The 22,463-nt window shown below is 50.4% G+C and overlaps 3 protein-coding genes across 7 annotated transcripts in view; 1 reads left to right on the top strand and 2 right to left on the bottom strand.

Annotated features, from left to right (window-relative positions):
* Positions 1 to 8,365, bottom strand: part of SPECC1 (sperm antigen with calponin homology and coiled-coil domains 1) — an 80,797-nt gene extending 72,432 nt beyond the window's left edge. Inside the window, exon 1 of the mRNA XM_065852820.2 lies at positions 8,293 to 8,365. The gene's annotated coding sequence lies outside the window, so the exon portion shown is untranslated. The remainder of the gene's footprint in view (positions 1 to 8,292) is intronic.
* A 242-nt stretch (positions 8,366 to 8,607) lies between these two features.
* On the top strand, positions 8,608 to 12,313 carry TIMM22 (translocase of inner mitochondrial membrane 22). The gene is made up of 4 exons (XM_065852843.2): positions 8,608 to 8,890; positions 9,327 to 9,523; positions 10,537 to 10,609; positions 11,704 to 12,313. The coding sequence occupies exons 1-4, from the start codon at positions 8,665 to 8,667 to the stop codon at positions 11,778 to 11,780; spliced, it is 573 nt and encodes a 190-aa protein (XP_065708915.1). The 5' UTR covers positions 8,608 to 8,664; the 3' UTR covers positions 11,781 to 12,313.
* Positions 12,314 to 13,461: 1,148 nt separating this feature from the next.
* Positions 13,462 to 22,463, bottom strand: part of ABR (ABR activator of RhoGEF and GTPase) — a 38,939-nt gene continuing 29,937 nt past the window's right edge. For all 5 annotated transcript variants that reach the window (XM_065852835.2, XM_065852837.2, XM_065852839.2 and 2 more), the window contains 7 exons: positions 19,466 to 19,525; positions 19,220 to 19,329; positions 18,806 to 18,945; positions 18,191 to 18,325; positions 17,802 to 17,907; positions 16,004 to 16,151; positions 13,462 to 15,816 (listed from right to left, as the gene is read on the bottom strand). In XM_065852835.2, coding sequence (XP_065708907.1) covers positions 15,727 to 15,816; positions 16,004 to 16,151; positions 17,802 to 17,907; positions 18,191 to 18,325; positions 18,806 to 18,945; positions 19,220 to 19,329; positions 19,466 to 19,525 — 789 coding nt within the window. In that variant the 3' untranslated portion in view covers positions 13,462 to 15,726. The remainder of the gene's footprint in view (positions 15,817 to 16,003; positions 16,152 to 17,801; positions 17,908 to 18,190; positions 18,326 to 18,805; positions 18,946 to 19,219; positions 19,330 to 19,465; positions 19,526 to 22,463) is intronic.

Genomic DNA, 22,463 nt, shown 5'->3' with positions numbered 1-22,463 from the left:
AGCAACATTCAGACTGTGACTTAGGTACCCAGCAGAGGGACTGCAAGTCACACCTGCTTTGATTACGCACCATCAAAAACTGAGCAGATACCGCTGAAAAGTACTGACTCAGAAGCAAACGACTGCAGGTTTGTGAACTCAAACACAAGGAACATCAGTTGCACACACCTTGCTGCAAAGCTGCTTTACCTGAGGAAAATAAACACACTTTTTAGATGCAGCACAGTGTCGCATTGCCATTGCTGGTGAGTTGGTATGGGCTCAGCAGGAGAGCAGCCTCGGCAGCTCAGGAGGTTTTCCTGCCCTTCAGCCAAGAGAAATAAAAAAGCTGAAATGAGGGGAGTGTGGAGGGATGAGCTACTATATTTCATTTGCAAACATATTTTTAGCTTTGATAAATACAACTTCAGCAAAGCCTAAAAATGAAAATGCTGGGACATAAGGAGACAGTCACAGCATTTACATGCTTCAGCTCTGGTAGACAGGCTGGAACAGTGGCATACAATTTCCCCAAACCCAACAAGACTAGACAGCACATTTGTTTATTTAGAGGTTTTTCTGGTAGCACTTATTGCTAGAATTATCTGATCTCTTTACTTAGACTGAAGAATTAATCAGCACAAAACCTTCTGAATTGGAAAATTGCCTGTTTAATGAACAAAGTGCTCAGAATCAGACAGCTAAAATGAGTTGACCATGGTCTTAAAGCAACCCTGTGGCCTGTCCAGGGCCTTAACCATAATTACTTTCACACAGCCAGGATGAGAAAACAATTTCAAGTACCAGCATAAACTTCTTAAAGAATCTGCCAAGTTCTCACCCAGCTGCTAAATTCAGTTGACAGACAAAATAACAGTGAGCATATTGCTTGCATGCTGCTCAATCCACCAGCTCCCACAACTCTGCAACACGACAGGAGAGAATAAGACCAAACCCCACTCATCAATATCCTTTAAAAATACTGCATTGGAGGAGTTCAAATGCTTTATGTTGCAACCTGCACAATTTTACAATATGGATGGCACACAACTTGATGAAGTGGGTAAAGGGCAGAATTTCTAGTGGCATCACTTCTTTTGAGAAGCAAACACAAAGACAGTGGGGGGGGGGGAAAGACTCGCACAAGGAAGAAAATTCAAAATACTTTGCATTTACAGATATTTACGCTATATTTAACTGGGTTTGTGCACGCTACAATCTCAATTACAGAGGAGAGAAATTTCATAAACAAGGTTATTATGCGAATAACAACATCTTTTTAAAGCAAGTCTCTAATTCAGTTACAAGGCTGGAACACTACTGTCTGGAGTTCTAAAACCAAAAGTAATTACAAGGGAAAGTCTGCACCAGACAGTGGGTATAAGTGGAGTCAGGTCATGGCTTTGGGACAGCATTTATTATGCACTTTCTTCCTTTTTGTATGTAACTGATACAAACTTCTTTATTTTCTCAGTTCCACTACAGATGTCAGGAAGTTGAGGCAGCTAGTGGACGTTTGCAGAATGAATCATGGGGCACCACTTTTCATTTTGACAAAAACAACCGCTGTTCAGTTAACAAGATGATGCTGATCAAATGGGTGGATATACAGAGCGAACTCCTGCAACTGCTGCCAAAAAGGCTCTGTCAGTGCAACAAAGCTGTGTGTCCTGCCTTGGAGAACCCAGATTTTTCTCCCTGTTCTTAAAAGATTATTATACAGTTTCATGTTCCACTCACACCTGAGAAGCTCAGCTTGTGGCATGGTCACTAGCTTTGACCTGCAACTACAGAAAATATTTGTTGCTGGAAGAGACTAGAATCATGAAGTCTGGAAAAAAGGCAGATGCATTTTATGGAACACGGAGTGCTGTAAGAAACAAGAAAAACAGCTTCCTCTGGTGCCTATTGCCAGAAGACCAGACAACAACTTGAAAATTTCCAAGGGAACAGCCACTAAGTAAGTCAAAAATAGAATTAGGAAAGTGCCTGTTTCAAAAGTAAGAGTCTGTAAAAAGCGCCAACATTTTTCAGCATTTCTGTCATTTCCGACTAGAACACTGAAGAGTTAACAGATATCTACCAAAGAAAAAAAGCCAACTCACAGAAAAGGCAAAACGAGGAAGGAAATCCATGTGGTGAAGGAATATTCTTTGTATTTCATATATTTAAAATAAAAGTATCTGATCACTTTTGCACACATTTATCCTAAAGTTATTATTCTCTGCACTTCTCTTAGGCATCAGAGACATATATTGCAACAAACCAATGACAGCTTTACTGCAGTCACCCTTCTATTTCAAATGCAGATAAATTTAAATATGTAAAAAAGGCAATACTCAGTGGTCTTCCCTGAAAGAGGAAGACGAGATTTTCAGTGTTCTTTTTCACTTAACTGTTTTTTTTGGTTTTTTGTTTTTTTTTTTTTTAATTTTAATCACTAAATGAAAGACTTCAAGAAAAGGGAATATCTCCATTCTTTATTATTCCTCACTGTTAGTTTTCTGCTATACAGCTTACAATGTGGTATTCATTAACAATTCATAGAGAATTACCATATTCAGGTAGCACAGCAAGTTCTTACTCCCTACACAGGCAAAACACTGCACAACCCTACTTGCTCCCTTTGCTTATTGTCTGAGAGAGATCACACGCTGGAAAACCTTGCATTTTAACACCTAACGGGAAAGGAATTACAACAGGTATCCATTAGAAACACTAAGGAGCCTCGAACAAAACCCATTTCATTATTTTTTGCTGATCACTGGCAACAGAGAGCTGTGCAGAAAAACTAAGGACTGGAGAAGATGTGCGCTGGAGGCTGCCTCAGAATTAAAAAACCCCAACGGGATGGTGGAGGAATATCCCACTGCTTTGAACTTTGTGGGGCGTTTCAGGGCAATGCAAATAAAAGACCTGAGTTGTCAGCTTTGTTTCAGAGGGATTTGCACTGAAACTGCTGACAGCCCCCAAATGGAAGCAGAACCGCAGGGTTTGCTTAGATGCAGAGAGTGCATCACAGGGAGCCCAGCAGCAACAAAAACTAGGACAAATTAACAGAAAAGCGATGAAGCATGAGTAGTTTAAGTCCCAGGAGACGAATGAGCCCTCTAATGTAGATCAGGTTGTCAAAAAATAAAACTATTGGTAAGGTTTGATTCCCCATATAGCAATATCTTACAGTTTCCATCTTGTTCTTACTCTGATTCTTTTACAGATTAATTGAACAGAATCAGCTAATCATTGCAGTAGCTTAATGACTCAATTATTTTACAGGTAGGGAAACAAAGGTACCTAAATTACTGACAAAATATCACAAGCTAGTAAGGATCTACAATGCCCATTGACTTTAGCTCCCATAAGTCAGAAGTTTTGCAAAAGACATGCATATTGTTATATGTAGACACCTCAAATCAGAGCATCAAAGCTTGGCTTTGGTGACATCAAATCTAGCAAAAATGGGAGAATCTAAATTAAAGTTCAGCAATTCATTGCTTCCAGGCAGCTTGTATGAATGAACATGTTTGCTGCTGCTGCTTAAACTTTTAAATCAACTTGGCACACTTGAGAAATTGAACCATGCAGCTGAAATTTGAATCATAAAATCACATGAAAAATGAGGAATACATTATTTTTTCCTCTTTAATATTGTCTGTGATCTCATTCAAACCGTGAAAACAACAGCCTAAGCATTTTGTCCTGTGGTATCTCAGGGAGCTGGAAACCTTCTACCAGCAAGAAACTCTTCCAGCAGTTACCATGGTGACCCTGGTAATAGATATTTAAAGGCAGCTCACTCATAATCACATTTATTAGATATCAGGAGGCTTTAGTAAGAGAGACACAAAAAGCCTGAAACCAGGGAACCAACCAGGCTTACTGACAGTATAAGCAGACAAGAAATTTATGGAGAGAGATCTGCTTATACCACCATTTAGCTGGACACAAAGGACTCCTTCTCTTCAAATCTAAAACAGCACTGAAGCTTGCAGAATAAACTATTTTTAGTTAGTGATTTAAAAATTGGTTCTGAAAGCTTCATTTCAATAGTGGTAGCTCTATAAAGCCTTTCAGAGCAGTCATTGCCAGAAGTAGAATAAAGAGCTGTGCTACAGCTCATGCCACATTAGAACTGGGCGGCTGGAAATTCCCTGGCCTACCAGCGTCACCTGAGGGGGCTCCTTCTAACAGAAAAATGTGGGTAGCAGCTTTAGATAACGTCACCCTTTGCAACCACCCCAATGGCCTCACATCAGGGAACCGATGAGACCCATTCCTGCAACACAGCCACAAACCCAGCTCGCAAGGGACCTTTCCTCCCCATCTGGAGGGTTGGGTGGCCTAAGTAGTAGTGTCATACTGCTTTTTAAATGTTATTATGTTAGGGAACTAGAATCTAGCTAAAGTTCACTGACTTGAGGAGATATCTTTGGCTATATAAATGTTAAATCACATATTTCTTTAGGTTCTAGCCTGTAGCATTCTAGTTACAGAATGTAACAGAGAACCTGCAGAATCAGATCTCTAGGTATGAGGCCACTTCACCAAGTTGGTTAAGCCTATGTAACATCATCAAATTGAGATCTCCTTTCTCTTTTTGCTACATATTTCCATGACAACTTTCCCCCCCGTATCAACTTCTTTATATTGGAAAGGTCTCTTGAAAGAGAAATCAGGCTTCTATAGCAACAGCTAAAATCCCTTGGAGATGATGATGTCTGAGAGTTTACACAGATCTTTTTTTAGACCACGAGTTCCAATACAAGTGCATTTCAAATTGCATAGGTGAAAACAAAAGCATTGCGTGATATTAGGGAAATTATGAAGGGGGAAGGAATAACTTGCTGAAGTGGGACAAACACAAAGAAATGACCTTACTTTCAAAAAGGACGTACACTTTGAGATATAAAACGTTAAATATCGAAGACAGGATCAAACCACCATCTTGAAAACCCACATCCTGTGTCTTCTAAGTTACAAAACAGAGTCACAAGGAACAAGTCTGCTGATCCTAAAAGGAGACATTATTGAAATATCTCTCTGCAGTCTACCTTACATTGACGTAAAGAAAAAAAACAAGTCACTAAGTCAGGGTGCCTTTTCAGTTTTAACTCCCATGTACCTGCCATCTAGCTACCATATAACCTTTTTTCAGTACTTCAGTTGTCTGCCATCATAGCAACAGTATTCTCCAACATGGAAAGTCTTGCTACCTCAGAAGAAAAAAAGAACTGCACCCTCAAAAAGAAAAAAAATGGTTAAACTCATATAACTCAAGGGAATTACAGAAGTTAAAGCAGCTTTCCTTCACCAAATTTAGGTATATTTCACAAAGCATTTCTCCATTGCCTTTTCAAAGTTAAGATCTTAAAATCTAAAAAAAAAAAAAAAATCATACTACATTCACAACCTGGACAAGAAGTAGGAAATCATCAGCCATAACATATAGGGGAGAAGACTACAGAGAGAAAATGTGAAGAGGTGCTGCCAGAATCAGAGCCCAGCAGGACCCAGCACGTTGCCTTTTGTAGCCACTGGAAACCTCTTTGGTACATGAGGGGCAAGGTCATGACCAACTAACACAACTGCAAAGCAGACATATTTTCATCTGCTTTCAGCGTGAATGAAAGCTTTTCATTTTTTTTCATAAAAATATCAATTAATTTATCCCATCTTCCTCTCATCCCTCTAGATCATCACCATTCTGTTAATAGGAAAAATGGGTAGACAAGTGCAAGAATGAAAAAATTGATTTAATCTAATTAATTTTGACTTTTACCTTTCAGCCACTTCCTGCCCAGTTAGATAACTTCAAAAAAGACTCTGGAATTGGCAGGTCTACAAAAAGCTGAGAGCTATGAAAACTTATTTTTTATTTTTAAACAGCAATGCCAAAACAGACAGCCAAAGCCTATTAAAATCCTGGGAGCCTACAACTAACAGACATATGCAAAACCAGAATTTCAGACAAAACCCCTATTATTTCCAAGGTTTATCCTGTCTGGAGAATATTGAAGTATGGAAGAAGGACTGAGTCACTGTAAAGTTCAAGTGAAGCGCAATTATTTCATATCCCCATGTGCTGCCCTCTGCTGAAACAGATGCTGAGCATGTTGGAGCATTGGGTTCCTTGCAGGCTGTAGAAAAACTGTCATCTGCACCTAATGCTGCCATCACACAGGAAAGGGGTACAGTCACACACAACAAATGTCTCATTCAGGACCAGGCAGGGTTAAAAATAACCCAAGCTCTTATATTGGACTTAATAGCTCCAAGATGAAAGTGTGATTTCAGACACAGCATGCAGATGATAAGAGCCTGGTAAAGGAAAAGGATCAAATGCATTGGCTATACATGTCTGCAATAAGGAAGGTTCCTACATTTATAAAAAAGAAACAGCTGAAAGTTTAATTTGAACAACTAATTTACTAAAGATGTGTTGGACTCTCAGATTCTCTCTTCAAGCCTCCGTTCATCACCTGATCTCACTCACATGAAAAGTCCATTCAGGCAGATGAGATTATTCAAAGACTCAAGCACATGTAGAATGCAGAACAGCATAAATGTGAAAAGGAAAAAAAAAACTATTTAAACACCTAATGGGGGAAAATATAGCACATATATTTTTATATATGAGTATTTACAAATATAATTATTTCACATAATTACATTTACAAAATATGTATTTATAAAAATATGATATTTCCAAACAAATAGTAACTCAGCATTTTCTCCAAAACCTGGGAACAGATAAAGTCAAAACAATATTCCAGCAATACATGTAAGCTCTCAGTGCTCAGATTCCAAATCAACCATACCTTTATTTTTGCCTTTATGCCTCTGAAAAAACAGGCTTTGCAGTGTGACTTCAAGATCAGCCCAACTAGGTTATTTTGGATCAAGGAGAAGATTGAAATCTAAAGTTCAGGGCTCCTTGGGGAAATCATCCTGCCAGCAATCTTCTCTACCTTGAAAAGATAGCGTTACAGTAGATTTTCACAGCAAGCTTTTCAATGGCTTCTGACTTAAAACCCCAACAAATAAATTAAAAGAGAGTTAAAAAAACAGGGTGAGAAAGAAGAGCACTGGGCAGGTGGACCCTACTGGTTACGCCAGTAGAGGGCAGTGGAATTTAAGAGGAAAGTTATTGAAAACTAACTTCGTATAATTAAATATTTTAAGATATTAAACCATCAATTTAAATAATTATTTGAACCTACCTAGCCAGGCCTAAACTAAGACATACGCAAGACAAAGTGCAAAGGATTAAAAAAAAATTATTACTTCGGGATCTCTGAAGAGTTGAGTTGCTGGATATCAGGAAGATTCATACTTAATGCACTGTTTAAAAATAATTATTAAATCTTTAAAATAATTTTCACTTATTGAAACACACTAGATCGAAGCATCCTGTTGAAACCATCACAGCTACTTCTCCGGGGTTAAAAAACCTTTGGGTAACTTCACATTAAAATAGAAAAAAAAAAATCAAAATAGAAGTCAAGAAAGCTGTTTTTTTAAGGCATACCCATCTTCACTTGTGCTGAGCTGAACAGAACATCGGTTCCAGTCCACGAGAACAATAAATAAAACAATTAAAGCAAAATGCAGCACAAACAAAGCACCTGCAAGGCTTTTAATATTCACAGCACCTTGTTTACTGAGGGTAAAAAACAATGAAACAAGTATCCAAGAGCCAAAGCTCCTATGTGATTTGACACGAGCTAAGTTTGTGTTTAGTGACAGACAGACTTTGGTTTTTATCTATGCCCTTTTGAGATACAGTAGTCTTGAAGTAAAACTGCCACTTTACAGCAGAGGCAACCAGGGTTTCCTCAGAAAGAAGACGGCCTGATACTGTGGCATTATTACCTGGACTGTGGGAGGACACAGAAGCCTGGAGACACCTTTTCCAAGCCCACATCCTGAGGTGCCAGGAGGCCCTTCAGCTCCCACCTCAGCCGACGCTCGAAGGCTGTTGGGGTGACCCGCGGGCTCCAGCCTCCCCACAGCCACCGCAGCAGCGCCTCAGGGGCACCCCAGCGCCGAGCCCCCCGTAGGGTGCGGGACCGGTTATCCCCAGACACCGGGGCAGCCAAAAGTCAGTCAGGGGGGCAAGGCGCGGGGGGAGACGACGCCGACGCCGCGACACCTCAAAGCTTCCCGCCCACTCCCCCACCTCAGCCAAGGCTGAGGGACTCGGTCCCGCACTGCGGCACTACAGCCCTCCCTCCGCAGCTCAGGGCTGCCCCAGGCGAGGGCTGCCGAACCTACCCCAGCCCCAACCGCAACCGGAGCCCGAGCAGCGCTCACCTGCCGTCGCCGCCGCTCTCGAGGATGCTCCGGCAGCCGGAGCCTTCGCCTCACCTGCAGCGCTCCCGGCGGCCGCTAGGGGGCTGGAGCGCGGCACGCCGGGTAATGTAGTCCGCTTAGCCCCGGGGGACAACCAATCCCGTGAGACGCTGCGCGCCCCTCCCACTACCCCGCCCACACACGCCGTCGCGCTGCGGAGCCTGCCGGGAGTTGTAGTTCTCAGTGAGCGGCGCCGCCGCGGGACACGCTGGGCCTGCCAGTCGGCGGAACTACCACACCCATGAGCCCCCGCGCGCCGCCGCGGCTGCCGGGAGCCGCGTTACCGGCGCCTGCAGCGGGCCGGGACGCGGGGCCGGGTGTCCGGGGTCGGTCATGGCGGCAGCGCCGCCTCCCTCCGCTCCGGGCGGCCCAGAGCCTCCCCCGCCGCTGCAGTACAGCCTGTTGCTGCAGCACCTGGTGGGCGAGCAGCGGCGGCCCCGCGCCTGGGACCCCGCGGCCCTCGGCGGCATCCCCAGCCCGCCCAAAAGCGAGGAGCAGAAGATGGTGGAGCGGGCCATGGAGAGCTGCGCCTTCAAGGCGGCGCTGGCCTGTGTGGGAGGTGCGGAGGGGGTGGCTGAGGGAGCCGGGGGAGGCTAAAGGGATGGGGTGCTGAGGGGAGCAGTGATCGTGGCGGTTTGGGGGCAGTTTGGACCCATTGCATCGGGAAAGGGGCAGGTGTGGAGAAGCTGCAGCACAGGGGGCCCCACGTTTAATTTTCCTCCCTTGAAGTCTCATCCAGTCTCTGTCACAGGCCCCATGGACGGATCTCTACTTGTCTGCCTGCCTTGCAAAGAAAGGCGCTCACAGCCTTCGCTCAGCACCGGCTGGCAGCAGCCGTGGCTGTAGTGTCAAGACAAAGGCCATTTGTGCTCTCGCATTGCTGCTTTCACACCACAGTGTTGACAGGTAGTGGGAGCAAAGATGCTCCAGTGCCTGCATAGAACGTGCTGCTGGAATCCAGCCAGGGTTCATTTAAAACTGTTTGTGTTTTGCAGGGTTTGTTCTGGGAGGCGCATTCGGTGTCTTCACAGCCGGCATTGACACCAACGTTGCGTTCGATCCCAAGGATCCGTATCGCACGCCAACTGCAAAAGAGGTCCTCAAAGATATGGGGCAGCGAGGCATATCCTACGCAAAGAACTTCGCCATTGTGGGCGCCATGTTCTCCTGCACCGAATGCATGGTAGAATCTGTGAGTAATAACTTTTTAAGCGTTATGTTTTCTTGCACGCTTAATGACCTCTTTTACTAGATCCAAATAAGTACATGTAGTTCCTTTGTAATGGGGCAGAGTAGGCTAGTTTGGTTTACTTCTTGGCTATAAAAGCTTTTCAGCTTTGAGACCTGTGTTCAGAACCACTGTTTTCTGACAATATGAGCAGAAGAGCATGCGAATTCAAGCCCTGAATATATTGGCAAGTATAAGCCTTACTTTTTGAAACTCTAATTAGGAGTACGCGTTGTTACTTTAAAACATCAAACTATGAGTAGCAACACAGTAATTTGAGGCTCTACGAATTCCATATGCAGAAAGAGATCCTTTGATGAAAGTTCTTAAGTTAACAGGCCTATTTTCATCTTGTCCCTACAGCAAAAAATTACCTGTGCTGCTTAGTGGTAAATCTATCGCCCATTTTCTTAAATAGGAAAATTAGCTTGTTATGAATTTTGGGTACTGCCTTTTAATTGAAAGACAACTATTTCTTAAGTCATCTAGAACAAAACCGTGGTGTCTAGTTGCACAGTGCAGCAGAACGAATTGATCCTTGCACTGGTGCAAAAGTAGCGTGCTCTGGCTGTGGAAACAGTGCGTGTTTGTCAGCAGGGTGCTGCGGCACTCGTGTGTGCTGAGAGCCAGGCTGCGTGGCCGAGGCTCGGTGGCGCACTCAGGTGCTTGTGGAGCCTTTAAAATCTCTGAGCTGGTACCAGTGCACGGTGTTCTGGATGCTTTATCGGCTCACCTGAGAGTCTGCCGTAGCACTGCATTGCACCACACAGATTTGTCTTTCCCAGTGACCCGTTCATTCCTCTTCTGGCCCTGCAAAGTCTCATGTTTGAAAGTGTAGGAGGCCATCTGCTGAGGATAGAGGGGAAAAACACCCTCAGCTGAGAAGGGGCTGAAAGGTCATGTAATCCCTCTTGGTATTAGCATTAGCGAGCATTTGTTCTGTATTTGCTTGTTGACTCTGATTTTTGATTCCACAGTATCGTGGAAAATCAGACTGGAAGAACAGTGTTATTAGCGGCTGCATCACAGGAGGAGCTATTGGCTTCAGAGGTTGGTGGTGCCTGCTATGAACCATTTCTATGATAAGAGACTAATTTGGTTACACAGTATGCAATGTTTTTAACTGAACACACGCGACTTCTCTTTTCGTGAGGTTACAGTGATGTTAACATGAGAGTGTACTCTAAACAGGTAGAACTGCTCTGTCATTTTCCTGTCAGCTTGCAAGATGTGTAGGTAGGGAAGGCTTGGTCGTACAGGACAGTGAGATTGGAGGAAAATCAACAGAATTGACTTGAAAGAAAAATCAGGAAATGGTGTTAGCTATCCACAGTCTTCTGTGGTGTCGTGGGGAGGGCGCCAAAAATAATACATACTGAGCAACTGTCTGAAGCTGCAGCTCTTGTGTTAACAGAGCTCTACTTATATAAACTGTTTCACTGGCAGTAACTCTGTTAACTTGCATAGTGTGTAAAATGCTTTCCTCATTTCTCATGTATCAATTCAAACAGACAGTTCTATTTAGCTGTAAAAGACCAGGAGCAGTGGGATTTTAGTCCAGCAGGCACTAGTGGGGACTTTGGGAAGGCTTGAGCGCTAACAATATCTGGAGAAAACCTCAAGTATGAAGAGAGCTGCTCTGCTCATCAGAAATATCAAACTTTGCTCACCTCTCCTTAAGAAAAAAACCTGTCCACAGAGCATAAAAGAAAAGAAAGTGCTCTTGAAAGTGCTTCTAATTGAGCTCGTTAGTTGTGTCTGTCCTGGACCTAATCCTCTTAGCGCTTTCAAAGCTGTAGCTCCTCTTCCTGTCCATCCCAACAGCAAAGCCACTTGCGGTGCTCGGATCAGGGTGCACCGAAGTCAGCAATGGCCACTGGCATTTTCTCTTCTAGCCTCTGGGGAGACATTTACCAGCACAGCCCCCAGTCAATGTGCTGTGCTCATGCAATGTGGTAGTTTCAAGTCCCGTGCATGCCAGATTCTCCCCCTCACCTTGGGTAGTGTGAGTGTGACCCTGGTAGATGAGCGCCAGGTTCCTGGGGGTGCAAGCTCTTCAGGCTGGTGCAGCGTAAGTTAGTTACTGGAAAGAAAAATATCTTTCCTGTTTTGTCTCATTCTTTCCCACCTTTTTTGCATTGCAGCTGGTTTGAAGGCAGGGGTTATCGGCTGTGGTGGATTTGCTGCTTTCTCCGCCGCAATTGATTACTATCTACGGTAACAGTGGGATCCCTTGGGAGCAAGTTTCCCTTTTGTTCCAGCGCTGCTGCTAAGAGCCTGCATCACGGCACAAGAACCATCAGGCTTACCTTTCCACTGCCTTTGGAGTCCTGATCAGTGCAATCTGGATGGCGTTGGCCGCTTTTCCTGAATGACTAACAATAATCTGGCTCGGAGCCCTGGCGTGCTGCTTCAGGCAGACTTGCGGGAGTACGCGAGGACGGAGCCAGGCGCAGCGAGCAGGATCTCCAGGACGGATCAGCTGACTGCCAGTTTCCAGGAAACGTGCCTGGACTCTGAGCTTTTTTTGATCCTTTGGGTCTGATTTTGATTAAGTCTGTTGCTAGCATCAAAAGAGGCAGGAGGACAATCTTCAAAAAGAAATGCAGTGATTTCAGTTACCATGTATTTGAACATGCTGCAAGTGTTTAACACTTATCAGTTTGCAGCTTGCTACTCTGTTGGGGAGAGGTAAGATCCTGTGGAGAAATAAGTTTGTTCCAGGCTTTTCTTAAAATACCAGCTGAAGACAAACCACCATCTGCACAACTTGTCTTATTTCAAGTACAGAGAGAAGTGCCAGATTTCTTTACCATGTCTTAAAGGGAAAAGCAGTAAGGAATCCTTAGCCTTAGAACCGTGTGGTTACTGGCAGATCAACAAAACAGCTTAAGGGGAAAAAAAGAAGTATAATTACCTCTAGCCACTTGGCTAGCCTGATTTAACCTCGCTGTGGGAGTACAAGTAATCTTGCTACTGCTTTAACTGCCACAGCCTCGCACCATTTGTTCCAGTAGCTTGATGGTGAGACTAGAAAGCAGAATTGTGAAAAGAAACCACTGTTAGATAACTGGGCATTCGCTTAGCATATGACCTGTTTCCCATCACATCCCTATACCACCTCTGAGTGCCCCAGTGTTATACTGGGGAAAGCGAAGTGTTATTCCTGCAGAACATTGGTACTGAAGTCAAAACATCGGTACATATTAGCTCAAGGGGCTGCTCCCTTTTTGATCTGCATTTATATTAACCCTCTTGCTTTTCTAACTATATTCTGGGATGGTAATTTAGATTTTAACCCTTATTAATCCACTTCACAAGGACAAAAACCCTCATGTTTTTGAGATGGGGGGGTTTCAGGTTCGGTGCACACACCAAGTGGGATTTCTCCCACCAACTACACTTCCTTTGCATCCACAGTTTGACATCCCAGAACAGTGACAGCACGTGCTTACCTGGGAGAACAGTACGAGCAGGGTGGTTTGGCTGACGCAGTGGTCAGTTGGGAGGCACATTGTCTCCCATTCCCACATGGAGAGAAGTGGGGAGACAGCACCATGTGATCTATCAGATGAGGTTCCCAGATCGCCTGATGTCCCTTGTTGTGCCTGTTCAGTATCCTCAGGCCAGAGGCTGTGCAAGTCAGCTGAATTTTAAGCTTGAGTAATTCTGGGCTGACCAAATAGGCTGGCTCCAGCTGGTCCAGGTTTTTTTGCCTTCAGAATGTACTGAAATGCAAGGATGTAGCCCAAACCATAAGATGTCTCTTAAAAGATTGCCTGGCACAATGCCTGTGCTTACAGCACTGGCTTGAACTGCAAAAAGCATGAATTCCTTGACGGAAAGAGAAGCAGCTGTGACGCCAAGGTGATCGGTTAGTGCAAACAGCAAGACCACAGGGCTCCTTTTGTGCAAATGTTGGGGCTTTGCATTTTTATTAACTTTTTTTTTCTCTCCTCACATGGTTTACAGCCATTTAAAGTTTATAATCTACAGAAATTGAAACAGAACACAAACAAAAATATATCCTTAACAACTTCTGAAAGTCAAATATTAATTAACAGTTCTATTCTACCTGTAGCTGCAATTGGCCACCCCCCTCTTTTCCTTCCCGTAGGGACAAGCACAAGCCACAGCCTGTTGTACTGGGGCTATGTGGACCAGGCCTCCAGCCACTGTCGCACGGGGGGGGGAAATTTGGCTGTACAGAGTCTCCATCTGGAATGACAGTATCATGGACAGAGACTTGGACACATGTAACAAATCAGACACACACACAGGGATCCGTTGTGCAGTCAGATCTAAGACTCGGCCTCCTCACTGGGTCCAGGGCCAAGACAGACGCCTGGTTATTTTCTGCAATGCTGTTTCCCTTCTGTTTAGCTGGTAGTCAAGAGGAGCAGGGTCTGGAGTGTGAGCCCTTTGGAGGGGGACTGAAAGACCTCTCCTCCTTTAGTTGCTTTGCTGGTGCGGGGCCGGCAGGTCCTGCCTTCCCCAGGGAGGAATCTGCATCCGTGGCAGGCGGCTGGGCTCTACCTGGAACAGTCTGTTAGCTGGGAGGGTAAAGGCAATGCCGCTGTCAGCGGGGATACGCTTGGTCACTTCTCATCCATCTCCATTTGGCACAGGAGAGCACTGGGCCAACGCAATCAGGGAGGGGGCTTTTCCCACCAGAACACAGACTCGGCTCACAGAGCGAAAGGTTTCGTGTCCCAGCAGGTACCAGCACCTACCTGTGAGTGTGGGAGGGTGGGGGGCATACCGGGAGCCAGGCACTCGGGTGGCCGGAGCGCAGCCTGGCAGTGGCACATGCAGCTGTTCTGCCTCTGGACATGCGTGACAACTCCAGCATCAGCCTGGGGGTCAAGAACTGGAGCCACAAAATAAAATGGACCTGAGCTGGCTGGGCACGGCTAACCCAGCAGCCACTGCTTTGTGAGAAGGAGTGAACTGAGCACTTCTGCCTTCAGCACCAGGAAGGCTTTCCTCCTCCCGTTGCTCTGTGCTGGTTTCCAGGCTGGGTGACCGTCCAGCTGCCGCGCAGAGCCCTCGCCTCCGGCAGCCAGGCTGGCACCGAGGCAGGGCCACGTGCTGCCATCTGCCCGGTGCCCGGAGCAGCGGGGAAGGCCAAGAAGGAAAACCAATCTTAGTTCTCATGGCCACGGCAGGACCGCTGGTGCACCAGCAGGCTCTGCCATGGGGCACAGCCAGTGCTGGCAACCCTTGCCTTACTATGGCAGAGATCTGGGCATATGGAAACAGCAGGGACCGTGTTCCCTGCCCTGCCAGGGCTGCTTGGGGAAATTGTGGTACCCGCGTGCCCCGATGATACCCTGTTGGTGCCAGAGCACAGCCCGTGGCGGAGGAGCAGACCTGCCCGGCTGGCCGTCCCTCAAACCTGCCGTGGATCGAGACCAGCACAGCACCTCTCGCTCCAGCCTTGTGGGATGGGTTACCCCAAAACGCTTCTTGGAGGTGAGGGAAGTAACCGTCACGCAACACACAGACAGGCAAAGCACAGGATAAGGGCTGTAGAGGGGACTGGCCTGAAAGCACCCAGAAGAGACGTGTTGAGGAGGAAGCAGCACCTGCTCCTCTGCTCTCGTGGTCGCAGGTTTGCTTGGGCCGGAGGAGGATCCAGGCACAGGGTCCAACGTTTGCGCAGGCAGCAAGCCAAAGCAGAGCTGGTCGTCACCGTCACCGGGTGGGAAGCCCGTGAGCTCCCAGCCTCTGAAGCGAGCCGGTGCTGCACATGCAGGCGTGGGGCAGGGGAGCTGGGCAGCGAAACAGGCACTCATGGGATGCTGCAGGCTTCGAGCTGGGCGAGACGAGGGGTGTCTGGCAGGAGTGAGCGGGCAGAAAGGAGTCCAGGAGAAAACTAGCCAAGGGGGAAGCCTGTGTCCACAGCCCTTGTCAGTCACTACCTCTTCCGTTGAACAAATATACATAAAAACAATTCTTGAACACAAGAAGGGACATAAGACACGACTACTTTACAGAGAGGCACGGCGCCTGGGGTGGGACCGGGCCACTGGTACACGATTGTACAGGAGCTGCAGGCGGCACCATCCTGGGTCCGGGCCGGTCTCCCTGGGGGGCTGCAATCCAGTCCGTGTCCCCCAGCAGGGAGCTGGGAGTATGTGCAGCTGATGCCTTCTCCCTGCAGGCTACACGTCCGTGGAGAAGTAAAGTGTGTTGCGTTTCAGCTCAGTGAAGGAGATGGGAGGATGCTGCAGGTAGTAGAGAAGGACCTGGACCTGTAGCAAGCAAATGGGGGGTGTTAGGACAGGAAAGGGCAGAGCTGCCACCTCCCAGCTTGGCTCTGTGCAGTCACATCCAGCAAAGAGTGACAAATCTACTGAGAGAGGCAGGTGAACACCTCTGCTCCCGACTCCAGGGGTGCAGGTGCAGGCTGCAGCCCCATGCTGCCAGCACAGCTCTTACCTGGGCCATCACATCGTGGGACCAGATGTCGGACGCCAGGGTGAGGTGTCCCTTGCTCTCCACCTCTGAGGGTCTCAGCAGAGTCGGCCCAAAGACCGTGGCCAAGTTGTGGAGAGACATTTTGTTGATGGGCTCCTTTTCAGCTACCCTGTGGGATGCAAGGGAAGAAAAATCGTGAGCCCTTAATGCTGTTCTCCCGGCATGGGGCAGCCGTGGGGCAACGTGGGAGGCAAGTGCTGATCTCCCTTCTCCCAGCCCCAGCGGGACACCTCCAGCTGGCCATTGCCCTTCCCGGCTCCCAGCAAACCCAGGTGCAGGGCAGGGAGCTCTGCCCCCTTCACGGCCTCCGCCGGAGCCGCCGGGCCTGGCTGGGAGCCCCGGGTGTGATGTGGCAGCAACCAAGCCCTTGCTTGCTTGCGTTCAGTGGAGCCTCCACCCTCCCCGAGCCCCGGCAGGGTACGGGGAGCTCCACACCGACTCCCCCTGAGGCTCCCTACCCCTCCAACCCTATGGGACCCCCGCCAGCCTGCACCGAGGGAACCAGGGCCACAACATTGCCATGTTAGGAGGCAGCTGTGTTCCCCGGCACAGGCTGCACGGTTGAGCCCCAGCCAGGGGAGCAGATGTGGGAACTGGCTGTGCCCGGTTCTCAGGATGGAAACGGATTTTTCCTTCCCCATCCCCCAGCATCAATCATTTTTTCTGTTTGGTATTAGCCAAACCAGAGAAAAAAAAACCCACAACTTTATGATGCAAGTAACATGAGCTGTGAGCTCTGGTCCCAAACTCATGGCCAGCTCTGGCCAGGCTCTGTGTCCTGCATGGCTGCCCTGCCCACAGCCCCATGCCCTCCACGGGTTTTGAGGTCGCAATGAACCCCAGAACTGCCCATCCCCAGGCTTGGATGGGTTTCATCTGAGCCAAGATACAGCCCAGCAAACCACGCATTGCTGCACTCGTTCTGGGACAAATGACACAGGGGTTTACCTGCAGCTTTGAGGCATGTCCACAGAGCTGATTTGTCCCTGGGTGTTGGCCACCCACTGATGACACGTTACAGGGATTATTACAGTGTTTTGCAGGGGTTACCGCTGGAGGGCTGGGAAGGGACACAGCACTCCACTTTCCCGCTCTGGGGGACACTGCACAGCTCCTAACAGCTTCCCTGTCCTGTGCTGGGGCCAGCTGCTCCCCCGGAGAGCTCGTCCAACCAGCTGCACACCGGCTGCAGCAGCCAAGAGCTGCATCTTGCCAGAGGACGTGTGCTGCCTGCAGAGCTGTCCCGTGTCAACAGCCGTGCGCTGCACAGTCCCGGTGGCCCCGGGGCACTGGGAGCTGCTCTGTGGGGCAGAACAGCTTCAGGATCCCTCCAGCATCCTATAGGGCCCATGGAGAGGAGCTGTGGGAAGCCAACACCAATATCAACCAAAGGGACTCACGTGTGCCGGGTCCCAGCCTCGCCAGGGCCCCGGCGAATGTGACGGAGCCTGGGGGGACAGGGCAGGTGGGACACACCTGGGGCTGCACCTTCTTGGAGGGGCTGGAAAAGGGCCACTCTGGCACCTGCCCAACACAGAGCCACTGGTGCTGGCCCCAGCTGCTGCCCACAGCCCTGCTCTGCACCAGCACAGCACCATCTGCCTCCAGTTCGGGATCAGCCCACAGGCACCACAGGAATCAGACAACAGCTCTAACTCCACTCGTATCCCATCCCCATGGCAAAGCAACGAGACAGACCCATTCTGCACCTCCCGCCTGCGCCAGGCAGCCCCCCAGGAGACGCAAGCCGAGGTGTTACCTTTTCAAGTGCTCCAGCAGGAAGAGGAAGGTGATGAGGTTGGGGTCAGGCAGCGAGCGGAGAAGGTGCATCATGCAGTTCTCCTTGGCAGCAGGATCTGAGAGGGCTGGAGACAAGGAGGGAGAGGGCTCAGGACAGGGGCTGGTGACATCTTGTGCAGCAGTGGGACCCACCGTGGCCAGATGCCTCCTGGCAGCCAGCGCATGAGTGACCGGTCCTGCACCCTGGGGAGCAGCCCCACGAGCCCAGAGTTGCATAGAGCTGGCAGGAATGGCCAGGACCGAGTGGGCCAAGGTGGGAAGGACCCTCCAGAGTTTCCCATCCCAGGGCAGACAATGCCAAACAGCCACACTTGGGCATCAACCCCTTCCCCATCCCCAAGCCCTTACCGATCCCCTCCATGAAGGCGGGGTAGAGTCTGTCAGTGAGGAGGGGCTCGGGCAGCTCACGGAAGTACAGCTTCAGCGTGCCGGCGATGGCGTTGATGTCCATGTCACTCAGCATGACCAGGATGTCCTTGTTATCTGTCCAGAGAGCACCCACATGTGACACCTCCTTCCCCTCTGGCATCTCAGCTCCCCATATCACCCCAGCCACTGGGGCAGGCTGCCGGCCAGAGGGCAGGGACAGCACCACTACGTCCACGTCCCCGTTTAGCCGGGCTGGGGCTGGGAAGAGCTGAGCAGTTCCCGCCTGGCTGGGCAATGAGATGCGGAACAATTTGCAAATCCATTTGCAACGTTGTCCTGACTCAGTGTCTCCCAGAAGCCAGCCAGGGGCAGGAGCTGCTCAGAGACATTGAGGCACAAACAAGGCTGCAACCTCTAGATGTTTGCTTTCCCAGCTACACCCTCCTCCTGGCCACACCAGCATGTTTTGCACACGTGCAGTGCAATAATCAGACCCTGGGCTTGCAAGGTAGGGGACTTGGGGGAGGTCTTGGTGCCTGTGAACCCTCCCAGGGGAACGTGATGCGAAGGGTGGCCAATGCCCAGGACACTCACTTGCATCGAAGACGGCTTTCAATGCCTGGATGTCAGTGGCAACTCCAGAGATCCTGTAGATGCCAACCTCTTCGATGCCCCTCTTCTCCACCTCCTCGATGCACTGGCGCACGATGTAAGGCACCTTGGAGCGCTCGCGCCTGGCGCAAAAAGTGAAGTCATGAGCAGAAAGTCCTGGGGGACCCCGCTGTGGCCAGCCCAGCCCCGCAAACCCTGAGCAGGAAGGGCAGGGTGGGTGGGAGGGATGGGGCTGGCGAAGGAACGGGCAAGTCCCCAGCGAAGAGCAAAAGCTGAGCTCTCCAGGTGTTGGTGGCAGCAAAGGGACATACTGCAAGGACGGCGCAGGTCCCCTGAGTGCCCCAACCCCACATGTACAGGGACCAGAGCAGATCAGCCCCCCAGCCCCATACATACTTTGTCACGACGCTGATTTTCACCCCGAAGACGCCAGTCTGCTTTTTCGACGGGGTCCTCTTCAGGCTCATGTCTCTGCTCGTGAACTTCATGGAGAATTCCACCTTGATCTGTGGGAGACAAGAGGTGAGCCCCAGCAGCCCGGCCCTGGCCCATCACCTCCACATCACATGAAGCCACAGCACAGCCCTGGGGAAGGGGCTGCCATCAAAGCCAGGGGCTGTGGGTCCCCACGGCCCTGCTTACCCCGTTCATCTCAATCACATCCATGTGCCAGTTCTTCGTTTGCACAGCCTGCGGGTCCAGCTGCAGGGAGAGATGGTGTGTGAGCTCCATAGGGACACGGCCCCGTGTCAGCCCCACTGTCCCTAAAGCCCCCATCCCACAGACAGTGTGGGGCATGGGACATGCTCTTTCCTGGCCACGTGCTGCCCACAGCAGGAAGATGGAGAGGGGAAGGTCTGGGGTCCCTCTGGCGATGCCCTGAAGCCAAGTGGGCTCAGCCTGGTCCCCCCTTGAGCCCCCACAAGGCAGCGCTTTAACCCACACCCCAGCAGCAAGAAACTTCCAAGAAATCAGGACTATTTCTGGCAGCACATTGATGAAACAGAACTAGGGCAGCGTTTTCCGTGCAGAAAAACAACATCTCCCCATAGCCAAGGCTATTTATAACCCCTGGGAATGACGGGCTCCGCTATTTCTGGCTTTGGGGCTAGCGGGGGACTCGATGACGCTGCCCCGGCACCAGGCCACTGCGGCGAGGTGCTGGCATTCCCAAGGCCCTGGCACATGCCATGGCGAGTGCCGTGTCCCAGGGCTGGGCAGTGGTGGCTGCAGTCACCTTTTGGGGCTTTTCGGTCCCTAGCTGGCGGTATCGATCTGGCCCCATTGATCCATGTAATGCACGGGGTGGGTAGCAGGGCAGAGCCCAGCACTAATGTCCCCTCGGGGAAGGGGACGGGACGCCGGAGCTGGCAGGGGTTGGTGGAGAATCCCGGTGCTGCGTGTGGCTGCTGCCAGGCCAGGCTCACACCAAGTGCACGGGGTCACTCCTCAAGGACGCAGGAGTTTCCTTACAGCTGCTGGTTTAGGAGATGCTCCAGGCCAGTGCAAAGATGTCCAGAGCTGCTGCTGCCTTAGACACAGAGCTGCCGTTCCCCTGCCCCAGCTGCTGGCTGCCTGTGAAGCCACCACAAAGGTGACCACGAGGTCCCTCATGTCCCTTCTTGCTTCAAGCCCCCATGTTCCCCCCTCCAGCACTGGATCACCCCACGGTGCTGCTGTGCACCCACTACGGCCAACACCAACCCAATGCTGCCTGTCCATGGGGGTTCCGCCCCTTCTCCCCACACAGCCAGGTCCTGCTCATGGCAGCTTCCAACTCCACGAGCCCTGGGCAGCCCCAGTGAAGCCCTTTGCCCCTGGCTGGGTCAGAGCTGTGGGGCTCCCTGCTCTGCAGCGCAGGTTTAATTCCAACCACCACATGTGCCTTTGCCACCCCTGTCCCCCGGGTCCCCCCAGGGCAGCTCACATCTGGAAGGGCTTTAGCAGGGTTCTAAAGAAAGCTTTAATAAAAGCCAGGTTGGCTGCTGCTAGCACCACAGACCTTACTCCGAGCACGCTGTCTTCCCACAGCCTCTTGCTGAAAGTTGGGCAGAAACGTCCCCATCCAGCCACTGGCCTGAGCTCCCTTGCAGCTGGGGCAGGTCCCCATGCACCCATGGGACACTGGATGTGGCCTGGTCCCAGTGCTCCCCCAGCCCTGCCCACTGGCACCTGTGCAGCGCCACCACGCTGCCTGCTTTTGCCTGTAGGAAGCAAAGCTGTGGCCAATGCTTGTCTCCAGGCGTGGGAGGATGGATGGGAGCATCCACCCACAGTGCCAGAGGCAGCTCCTGCCCACGCCGTGCTGGCAAACACCCCGTCTCAGCTACCACCACCATCTCCGGCTTCTCCACCAAATGGAGCCACCTCCCTCCAGCACAACACGGGGACGTCCTGGGCTGGTGGGAACTGCTGGCCTGGGAGCTCCAGGGAACAGCCTCTCTGTGCAGGACAGCACAAGCGACACACTGCTGTCCCAGACGTCTCCTCTTTGGCAGCTCAGTGCTCAACTGGCTTCAAACACCAGCCCGTACTCAGGGAAATGGCTCAGCCAGGTCACCGTTGCCTCTCTGGGCTGCTCTCTCCTGTGTCTCAGGGGACTCTCGGCAGTGGTGCAGCATCTGTGCTCAAGTCAGCATCTGCCATGGTGCCACGGTCACCCATGGCGAGACGGAACATCCCTTGGTCCTGGCTGCAGGGATGGGCCACTGTCCTGCTTTACCAAATTAGCTGAAGGTGCTTGTTTGTAGGATAAGGCCCACAGTGGCAGAGGCAGCAGCGTAGCAGGCAATGAGCATCCTGGCAGCCCCGCAGAGCTTCCTGCATCCTGGGGAGGCTCGGCTGGCAGAGGGACGCCTCAGTCCTGCTGGCGCTTGCCACCCGCAGCTCCTGCCTGCTGCTTGTCTCTTGCATGCGGTGACTCTGGATTTGAGGGGACAAGGCCACATCCTGGGATTTTGTCCCCAAGATACCTCCAGGCTGTGCACCATGGATAAAGCTCCTGTGCAGGCAGCAACAGCCGAGATGATAGACAAAGGCAGCACCTGGTTCCCACGGCTCTCAGGTGAGGAGCCGGGATGGCTTTAAACGCTCGTAGCAGCTCTCCAGGGCCCCCAGTGCTGGGATGCTGTGGCAGGGCAGGGGCTGCTGGGCTGGGCATGTCCTTTGTGCCTCACACCCATGAGGTCACCCAAGCACCAGCCCAGGTTGAAGCCATCAGGAGCAAACCAGTGACTCAACCGGTGAGGCCATCTCTGCCACAGCCCTGGGGAGTGGGATCTCAGGGAGCTGCTACAGCCAAGGTCACTTCTCATCAGCACGACACCCATGGACACCCTCCTGGCCATCCACAGCTGTCCCGGTGGGCAGGTGCCCCCACCAGACCCCTCCACCATCAGTTCTCTCCTCAGGGAACTGGTGGTTCCCTGTGCCATGGGGGCAGAACAGCCCCCACACCAACAAATGCTGCTGGTGGCAAAGCACAGCCCAAAAAAAAGCAGAGATTCACAGCCCTGTCTGAGAGCGACCCGAGCAGCAGCAGCACACACCCACAACACGCCAGGACCACGCACAGACCTGCCAGGGCCACAACCTGCTCCTGCAGCCCGCCCAGTGCTCCCAGTCAGCACCAGCCTGGGAA

This window comes from Patagioenas fasciata, chromosome 19, assembly GCF_037038585.1.
Source record: "Patagioenas fasciata isolate bPatFas1 chromosome 19, bPatFas1.hap1, whole genome shotgun sequence".
Lineage (NCBI taxonomy): Eukaryota > Metazoa > Chordata > Aves > Columbiformes > Columbidae > Patagioenas > Patagioenas fasciata.
The sequence above is the reverse complement of the archived record's forward strand: the minus strand, read 5'-3'. Positions and strand labels throughout refer to the sequence as shown.